Source organism: Nematolebias whitei, chromosome 16, assembly GCF_014905685.2.
Source record: "Nematolebias whitei isolate Nwh7 chromosome 16, NemWhi1, whole genome shotgun sequence".
In the NCBI taxonomy this organism is placed as follows: domain Eukaryota; kingdom Metazoa; phylum Chordata; class Actinopteri; order Cyprinodontiformes; family Rivulidae; genus Nematolebias; species Nematolebias whitei.
The window spans coordinates 9,114,570-9,124,868 of NC_056513.1; the positions used below are offsets into that span (position 1 = coordinate 9,114,570).

The 10,299-nt window shown below is 44.3% G+C and overlaps 1 protein-coding gene across 1 annotated transcript in view; it reads left to right on the plus strand.

Moving 5' to 3' along the window:
- The window catches only part of LOC119422299 (E3 ubiquitin-protein ligase DTX1), a 33,926-nt gene that overhangs the window by 7,960 nt on the left and 15,667 nt on the right, over positions 1–10,299 (plus strand). The window contains exons 3-4 of the mRNA XM_037689624.1: positions 7,221–7,435; positions 8,256–9,109. Of these exons, the coding sequence (XP_037545552.1) occupies positions 7,221–7,435; positions 8,256–9,109 (1,069 nt within the window). The remainder of the gene's footprint in view (positions 1–7,220; positions 7,436–8,255; positions 9,110–10,299) is intronic.

The following is a 10,299-nucleotide window of genomic DNA, read 5'->3' on the forward strand; positions in this document are numbered from 1 at the left end:
AGAGCGTCTAACTTTTTACTTCCAGCCATGTGTGTTCCTGTCATCTGGTTTGTTGTTATGTAAACAGTGGGGGGGGGGGGTGTTACGGCCACAACAAAGTGAGACGGGAGTGGCACCAAACATTTAGACTAACTTTGTTTACATAACAACAAACCAGATGACAGGAACAAACATGGCTGGAAGTAAACAGTTAGACGCTCTGATTTACAACCTGCACCTGAACGCACCAGAGAACGGTCCTTCAAGTCTTTTTGAGGTGGTTTCTTTTTACTGTGAGGGTTTATTGGACCTCTGTAACGTTTGCTCACATTGTCCCGGCTGCTGATCAGGTCTCAGTCAAACCCCGAGCTAAGATCAAAACCTCGATAAGTCGACGGATCAGTTTTAGTTATTCTTTATTCAAATGCGGTTCATTCAGCTGATTTATGTTTTCCTGATTTTCCTGAAGGTTATAGCAGAAATGTGTAACAGTTTATAAGTTTCCATCTTTGTGCACTCGGAGAAATAATGTGGAGCAGCTAAATACTACAATTAGCAAAGCTGTAACTAAAAGCTAAAATGAACAAAACTACAGTTAAATGTAAATAACAAGATGGTAGCCAAAGATAAAAGTGAAAGTTAAAGTTGTAGCTAAAAGTTTGATTCGACCAAAGCTTGAATTAGCAAAACTGTTATTAAAAGCTAAAATTAACAAAACTAGTTAAGTTTAAGTAGTAAATGATAGCTAAAAGCTAAAATATTATGTTAGCAAATTAAAGCTAGAGGCCAATTTGAGCTCAACTGTGTTACAAGCTAAAATGAGCAAAGCAGTTGCTAAAAGAGTAGCAAATTGTAGCTAAAAGCTGAAATGAGCAAAAACTGTTGCTAAAAGCTAAAATTAATGAGACTAGTTAAGTTTAAGTAGCAACTGGTAGCTAAAAGATTCTTTTAGCAAATTGAAGCTATAGAGGCTAATTTGAGCTCAACTGTGTTACAAGCTAAAATGAGCAAAGCAGTTGGTAAAAGCCTAAATTACAGTAACTTAACTAGGTAAGTTAAATTGCAATATGGTAGCTAAAATACAATTAGCTATTTGAAACCAAGAGCAAATATGAGAACAACTTGCAGTTAAAAGCTAAAATTTCCAAAGCAGTTGCTAGAAGATTAAATTAGCAAATTATAGCTAAAAGCTAACAGGAGCAAAACCTGTTGCTGAAAGCTCAAATTAACAAAACTAGTTAAATTTATGTAGCAAATGGTAGCTAAAAGATTATTTTGGCTCATTGAAGCTATAGGCTAATTTGAGCACAACTTGCAGTAAAAAGCTTAAATGAGCAAAGCAGTTGCTAAAAGATTAGATTAGCAAATTGTAGCTAAAAGCTAAAAGGAGCAAAACAGTTGAGAGCTAAAATGAGCAGAGCTAAGAAGATAAAGCCAGTGAGCTAAAATGTGATTCAGAGAACATAGTTTTTGTACAGATAAATGGAAGTCATGACTCGCAATCAGCCGAATGTTTGGATAAAATGGCACAAAGACTTTTCTACATTACGTAGTGATGCTATGTTTCCTGTAGCTTTTAGCTCTCCTGATGATTTTCATCTGAAGCTCGTTAATAAACTAAAATATAAAACTTGTCATTTTCAGTAGTTCAGTTTCAAATTGCTGATTACTTTAAACTCCAGTCCACCTGACCGCCCCCTCCTCCGTGGTATTTTTCTGCTTTCGCACTCGCTGCAGCTGAAAATTGAGTCTGAACCCAAAACTCGGGGGCCCGACTCCTTCGAGGTGAGACTCGGCGAGGACGAAAAGGGAGAGACAGAAGGTGAAGGGAGGTGTCCGCTCAACGCAGGCGGAGGAGGACGAGGGCAGCAGGAAGTCAAACTGGGAGGAAGAGTTTCAGACGTTCAGACACGATGAAGGGAGGATGAGAGATAAGTTAGGGAAATTAAAAGCTCCAAGGCCGTGTTGGAATTAAAACTGCTCTTTTTGTTCCAGCCTTGGAAACATTTCTTTGTCTTCTGTTGTTTTTCGTCTGTTTTAAGTGTTAAAGTAAAAACAAAGTCTTGCTGAGGAAGTCTGCACGTCTGGTTATGGTTTACGGGTTCCCCGGAGGCCTTTTTACACACAAGCAGTCAAACGCTACCTGTTTAGTGATGTGGAGGATATTTTGCTAACAATTAGACAAATGAGCACAAACATTATGCCTTCGCCTGTGGTTACGGACAGTAAAAACACTGAAACTGACGACGTGAAGTAATATCAGAAGGTAACGGAAGGGAATTTTATTGGCTCAGAGAAACTTAAAAGTGACTTTAAAAAAAAAAAAGCTAAATGTTTTTCTCTGATCAAAGCTGTTTTTAAGAGTTTCTGTTCCTGTAGTGAGAGAAGAGAGTCGAAGCAGGAAGGCTGAAGAGGTTTAAAAACTCGAAGAGGAAGCGTAGTGCAGGAGGTCGTGTTGCTCCTGGTCTCTGAGCTTTTGAACGATCTGTGAAGTCGTCCAGCTTCGCCGTCTTCCTGTTTCAGCGTTCATCTCAGTTTCACTTCCTGTTTCGGTGAAAGTGGGCCACGCGTCGTCTCCTGACCTTCTCGTGCGACTCATTTTGTTTCTCGACCTTCGTCGAGGCACGTTGCGTGAGTCGCCTCCGTTGTTTCTGCCGACCGTTCTCTGGCACTCCGCTGCTCATGGGCACTTGGTTTGAACACGAGAAATGGAAAAAAAGCTGTGGGTCAAGCAATGTGCTTTAAGGTCGAACGTTTTTGAGAAATGTTGAAGTGTGTGTGTGTGTGTGTGTTGGGGGGGGGTCAGAAGCAGAAGTCAGACAATGCGGCGTTATGGTCAGAGGCTTGTTGAAGAGCCTCTTCATGCCCAGATGTTGCCAGAAGTGTTTGGAGACGTGTCAGGTGCTGGTTTTTAGTGGTGCTTTGGGCTGCGAGGGAAGATCTTCAGACCTCCAGAAGATCAGGTGATGGATGAATTTTCCCACGAGTTGCTGATGTCAAGGATTTCAGGAGGAGGGAAGGAACCTCCGAGCGTGGAGGCTGACCCCCACATGTGTTCGCCTGCCGGTCAGTCTGCAGCCGTGGGGGGTGGATGGGTGCAGAGAACAATGAAGACCAGATGCTCGGACTCTTTCTCCACCTGCTCCAGGACTCTTTAGTGTTCTCCACTCTCTTCATAAACCACCTATTAACCAGGGGGTGGGGGTCTTTCAGCATGTGATCATTTACGATCCAGCGGGCCGCGGCACAATTAGAAAATGATCATCAATGTCATCGCACAAACAAATCCTGCAGGATGACTCAGTTTTCCTTCAAACAAAAACTAAACTAATGAACAAAAGGAGTGAAAACAGTTCTCCGCCCAGCCTGGGACGGGTCAGTGGACCAGAACCTTCTTGAGTCCAACAAAAAGTCCTTCTACTTTTGCTTATGTAAGCGCCCAGGGAGCAATTATGGATTGGGTGTCTTGCTCAGAGACACAATGGCTGGGTATCGAACCTGGGACTTTTGGGTCTCTAGCCGGCTGCCCTACCTCTATCTCAGTGATGCGGTAGAGGTAGGGCAGCCGGCTCGGGACCCAAAAGTCCCAGGTTTGATTACGAGCTATTCCATGACGTGGTGTCTCAGAGCAAGACACCTAATCCATAATTGCTCCCCGGGCGCTTGCATAGCTGCCCACTGCTCCACCTGGGTGTATCTCAGGTGCGATGGGTTAAATGCAGAGAACTAATTTTGCCATTGTGTGAGAACATACAGTACAATGATGACAACACATTGCACTTAATATTATTATTATTATCATCATTATTATTATTATTATTATTGTAGGGAGTGGTGACGCAGAGGTTAGAGAAGGTGGGCCTGTGATCGGAAGATCGCCGGTTCAAGTCCTGGTACCGACAACATCAAAAATGTGGGTGAAAAAAAAAAAAAAAAAACCTACACTAGAATGTCACTATAATAAATATTTCATAATAATGGTGTGGAGAGGATGGCTGTAAGGGGAGAAGGGAGGCCATCAAGAAAAAAAAAAAAAAAAAAAAAAATGTGGGTGGGGTAAGTGAAGCACCCGCACCTGCCCCCACCCTCATTCGTCCTACCCTGGGCCCTTGAGCAAGGCCCTTAACCCCCACCATCTGCTCCTCTGGATGTCCTAGATAGCAGCTCTCTGCTCCACACAGAGGGCTGTGGTAGCTCGGTGGTCTGTGGTTGCATCAGGAAGGGCATCCGGCGTAAAATAACTGCCAAGTCTTCGTGCGACTTAGTTCGCTGTGGCGACACCTGAAGAAGGGAGCAGCCGAAAGGAAAAAAAAAAAACGTTGTTGTTGTTTGAATTTCTCCTGAGTTTTTGTCCCCCATCATGGGACATGATATATATATCGGTGATCTTCCGATCACAGGCCCACCTTCTGGAAATCAGCAACCCCGATCATTTGAGGAAACTTTTTGAATTATTATTTTGCTTAAAAGTATAGCTTACTATAATGATTGGGTTGGTTGAAGATTAATCAGTGATGGTCATGGCCACCATTGGCCACCCCCTGACTGCACCTGGTGGTGGCTAAACCTGCTCCCTCCTCTCTCCAGGATCTGTCTCTCTGCGGACGCTTGGATAAAAAAATCGCCCAAACCTCCCTGTTCTTCTCCACGGTGTACCTCCTACATACCTTGAACTAAAACATGTAGGTTTGCTTTATTCCCTGTTCCATTCCAGTCCAGAAAAACACTCATCTCCAAAACTACAAACATTCACTATTCAAACCCCTCGGGGACCTGGTGGGGACACCGGCGTACCACTTGATGCTTTTGTAACCACACAAACCCAGTCCTCCTGACCAGACCCAGCTCACCCCTCTAAGTTATTCCTCTTTAATTCCTTCTGTTTTATTTAAATCTCAAACTTCATTTTAAAGTTTGAACTCCCAAAACTAAACATTTTTTGTTTTCTGTGTTCTTCTCCTCACCGTTTAAATCCTGCATTCTTTACCTGGAAACGAGCTTCACAGACTTTGAGTTCGGAGAAAGCGCAAGCCGTGCGCTTACAAACGAAAACAAGTTCTCTGTGTGAGAAAGACCTTGGCCCGGTTAGCAGCAGTCCGACCCGGCACAGATAACGCTTCAACTACACACAAAATGCACGGATACTCCCAGTCCCATAAGGCCCCTCTTGTATTCAGTCATACGGAGAGAAAATCCCTACGGGGATCAATGAAGCCGCACATCATTCCTTTTATTATGAGCATAAAGGAGGATATGAAAGAGCGCCTGTGTGGGTTCTTTGTGGCTGCTGCTCGTCTCCTCGGTCAACTCGTTCTGTAAAAACGAGTTGAAATAAAAAGGAGACTATGACTTAATTTTTCAGACTTGAACATCGCGGCATTTTGAGTTTTTGTTGGTTTTCAGTTGGTCCTTTCCACGCGCCTCAGTTGGTGTTCTGATGCACGAATTCAACCTGAGGAATTTAAAATGCAAGGAAAAAGCAGGACCGGTCCAGATTCACTCCTTATTTCTTGATATTTTACTTCCCAATCATCTGGGAGTTCCTAATCCGTACTTCTTAAAACTTTTGGACGGGTTTTACCGTTTTCATTTGGACTCGGGTGCTTTTTTAAAAACAAATTTTCTGTACAATCTTTGTTTGTTTGTTTGTTTTTTTAAAGCCAACTAACTTTGAATTATGACTCGTTTATGTATAAAATGGCTCCTAACTCAAGGATGAACCAGTGTTGTTCACAACCATCCGTTTGTTACAAAGACTCAATTTATTTAGCTGAACTGATTAAAAAATACCAACGTTTGATTCACAAACTGAACAAACAGACGATACAGGAGCCTCCTATTGTGCACGAAAAGACTCGGTTATTTATCCACAAGCTGTCAGATTACTGAACTCTTGACAATCACACCAAGCCACATCTGTGACACCTGATATGTTTATTGCTGCTGCACTATGTGGCTGCATCATGTATGTATCTACCGTCATAATTCATCTCAATGTTTCTCACTTCCTGTGCAGTAACCTGTCACACACCCTGTGTAATTTAAGTTTTGTTATGTGCGATATACATCACGTGCATTAAAGCTTGTATTACTACCTTGAAATACATATTCATACAAATTCATCCTACTTGCACCGTTATATTCTACCATGTTGTTTACAATATTTCTTTTGGACCTTGTAAATATTACACGTCTTTTTCACTGTTTGGTACTTTATTTTGTACCTTTATTGCATGCTTTAGTTTTTATTTTTAAATTTTTTATATATATATTTATTTATTTTAGTGAGTTGAAATCTGTTCTTCTCATCCTGAACATTTCATTGTACTGTTGACCCTGTGTTAACCTGCATATGACAGATAAACAGCATAAGTGTATTTAAACACTTGGCAACTCCTTAAGTGCTGAAAACCTGTTAAGTTAAAATAAGCTATTAAAAAAAACAGGAAACTATTACAACTTTTAAATGTGCAAAATGATAGATATTAGAAAAACAATGTATATGATGAGCTTTGCTCAGTTATGAACATTTTACACTATAAAAATCAGAAATAGGCTCCGTGCTGTGTTTTCATTGTTCAACGTTAAGATTTAGTTTTTGTTAGTTCGGCCTTCAGGATCAGGCCTCCACTGAAACAGACTTCTGTGATCCGGTGACGTTTTCCTGGTTAAATAAAGCTTAAATCAAATCAATCCATTATGAGATTCTACTTAACAAATTTAAGATATTTATATCAGGGGTGGGTCGGCTTTAACACACCTCGGTCCTGTCAGAAATCACTGCGAGGTAGACAGAAGGACAGAAGTCTCGGCTCGAATAGTTTTATGAAAGAGCCTTAAGAAAAATGGGAAATCTGCAGGGCTGACCGTGACATCACATGACTTTTATTTTGGTGGATTTGTTTTTCTCCTTGAAATATTTTAATGAGAATCATCCGTGCAGCCAGAAAGAACGTGGTGTTCAGAAGAACGGGCCGTTTGTCGTCCGTCTGCGGTCCGACCAAACGCAACACGAAACACACAGGCTTAAAAACAACAGACCAGTTTATACAAATTCCTTATCTCTGGACGCCTGCGGGTCGTGCCGATTCAAAAACAGAAACCAGCAGAACTTTCAGAACAAGTCCCAGGGTGTTCATTTATTTATGATGGGTCAGAATCGGACTTTTTCTGTCTTATAGCTTCATCTTTTTAACTTTCAACCAAACATGAGGATGTTAACTTCATTTTTTTTCTGTCAGGAACCATCCGTCCGGTCCGGAGGAGCTTCTATGATCCCGCCTCGGCCCCGGGTCAGGGCTGGCAGTGGGAGTGGGAGAACGACGCCGGCACGTGGACTCCGTACGACATGGAGGTGGCCATCGCCATCGAGAGCGCCCACAGCCGGCAGCAGGCCTGCCTGGACCTGACGCCGCTCGGCTTCTGCTACCTCATCGACTATAAGAACATGACCCAGGTGTGTTGAAAGGTTACGGCTAGGCCCGTCACGATAACAAATTTTGCTGGGCGATTAATTGTCTCAGAAATTATTGCGATAAACGATAATATTGTTTGAAATTTAACAATAATTAATTGTCAATTTTTAGAAGAAATGTTGATTTGTTTGGAGTGCAGTACTTTTTTTTGACCACCTGATGGCAGTATAAAACTTTGATCCAAAGGATGGATAATTGAGCAGTGTGTCTCTTTAAGAAAAATGGGAGGGAGGGCCCGTGACGTGACATGGGCTGACATGGTGACATGGCTGACGCACCGTGATTTGAGCTCTTGAGCATAACATTTTTCACACAAAGCTTTTAATAAAAAAACAGTAAACAAGTTCTCAGCTTCTTTTTGCAGAGGAAAACAACTTTTTAGACGAAGGCACGGGTTTCAACCGTGAATTTTTGGAGCTTGACAAGAGCTTTATTCCTGAGGTCTCCCTGTTAGCTTAGCTCGTAGCTTAGCTTCTCAGCTTAGCTGCTTTTATCGATTTTGGACGGTTAAAACGGATTTTAAAGAGAAAAAAGAAAGGGAGGGGTCAGTGAAGAGCATCGGAGTTGAGCCTTTTATCATTCAGTGTCTTCAGTAGAAAGAGAGAGACGCGAAGAAACGATAAAGCCGATAAATGAAAGAGGTCGATAATTTTCATTCATCATGCGATTAATTTATTTATTGTTTATCGTGACAGGCCTATGTGTTAGTAAAACTTCTGATTTGTTGGTGATGATGCTTCTGAGTCTGTAGCAACTTCAAATTCAAAAAATGTTCCGATAAGTCAGTTTGTGTTCCTGCAGGTGAACAGACAGAGCCAGAGGTGTCGCAGAATCCAGCGCCGTGCGGACCTGACCTACCCGCTAGTGGCCGGCCCGCTGCCTCTACCCAAAGGAGGTGGCGTCGGAGGAGGCGGGGGGCTAACGGGAGCTCTGCTCGGCGTTGGGGTTTCGGGGGCCAGCATGGGAGTTGGGAGTTATGTCACCTCTAATGGAAGTATACCAGTTCCCAGTCTGGGCCAGCCCTGTTCCTGCCAACAGTGCATGCTGGTCCTGAGTGTGAAGTCCAGTATGGGAGCAGGGGGAGTGGGGGTCCAGACTCTGGGTCGGCGCTCATTAACCGTACAGCGACCGAAGAACTCGTCAGCCCCCAGCTCCAAACCTCTGAGTCCATCTAAATCTGCCACACTGGGCCGGGGTCAGCTGCAGAACCTCAGCTACTACCAGACGCTGCCGCACGGCCTCGCCATCACCAAGAACACCGCCACGGCCCGACAGAACGCCCAGCTCTTCGCCCAGTCGCTCGCCGCCCTCACCGTTGGCACCTCCTCCATGACCGTCTCGGCCCCGTCAAACAGACCACCTCCCCCGTCCCTCCCGCCGCCGCAGCCCCCTTCCTCCAACCCTCCGTCCATCCCCCCCAAACTCTCGTCCTCCGCCAACGAGCCGGTGCCGACCGCCACGTTGGTCACCCCCGCCAGCAGAGTTACCACGCCTCCCTCTCCAGTGCCATCGCCGTCGCCGATGGTGATGAAGCCGCAGCGCGCGCCGACGGTGTGCCACGCCCCGTTACCGCAGCGGTCGAGCCTGGCCGGGTTGAGCAGGCCGGCGCTGCAGAGGATCGCCATGGCTCAGTCCAGAGCACTGATTGCATCCGGGTAAGTGAAGAACCACCAACACACTGAACTCTGGAGTTTAAGTTTTACAATTCCAACTGTTAATATTTGCATCAACAAGAGCAACGTTCATGTTTTGAGTTTCTTTATGATCCTGACAATCACACCATCTCTGTAAAGTCCAACCTCCGTCTCCTCCTGGACAGTTTTCCGTACAACAACACAAATTGTGAAAACAAACTCTCACAGCCCTCGTTCAAGCTCAGACATGTGGAAACACTCCCGGTCGTGCACGCCGGGACAAGAAGCTCTGAACAAGTTTACATCAACCACGGTGGCACGGCAGTGACAAGTCCTCAGGCTGAGTCCAGAAACGGGTTCTTTTGACTCCTGATGGAGGTTTCGGAGGCGTCGACGACGAGTATGAAGAAGAACTGCGTCTTTAGCCGTTTCAGCTGTTAATCAACCAGATTTTCATTAAAATATTATTAACATTAATAATATTAAGAAGCTCGTTCTGATGTAGATGTTGCTGCTTCAACTTGCAGCTGGTGTTTGCAGCATTGTGTAAAACATCACAGTATTTAGGACATTTTAAACGTGCCCGTGATGAAAGGTTGGTCAACTTTGAAACCGTTAACCTACAGTTTGGTGTGGTAGTAGTGAGACTGGTTCCCAACTCATTCTGAGCTCTTCATCATCATCATCAACTTTATTTATAAAGCACTTTAACACCAGCCACAGCTGAAACAAAGTGCTGTGTATTTGTTGTTTTGTGCATCCCTAAAACCGCTTCAGGCTGCAACGAGGTATTATGCAACATTAGTCCCGCCTGCTACATGCCGCAGGGCGCAGGCCTGAGCACGTAGCAGGCATGTAAAGCCCCTTATCCACAGGTCTGGTTCTTGTTGTAGCCTGTTGTGTCCGGTTCTAGTGGGACCTCTATTTTTGTGTCTCACCTTTGCCTATAGTTCCCGTTTAGTGGGCGGATTGTTCACCTCTAGTGGGCGGATTATTAATATCAATGCACCTTACCAGCTGGTGGCGGTAGTGCTACATTAAGCTCTTTTCTAAGCACCACTAACATGCATTAGAAGAAGAGCTGGAAAACAACACACAACCAAAATGGATGACCTACATGAACTTGAAGCAGAACCAGCCGCACAGCCCATCCTGGTCGCTGTCCCGCAAGATGGAGAGCAGGGCCGAGGTGTCAGAGATGCTCTGATGGA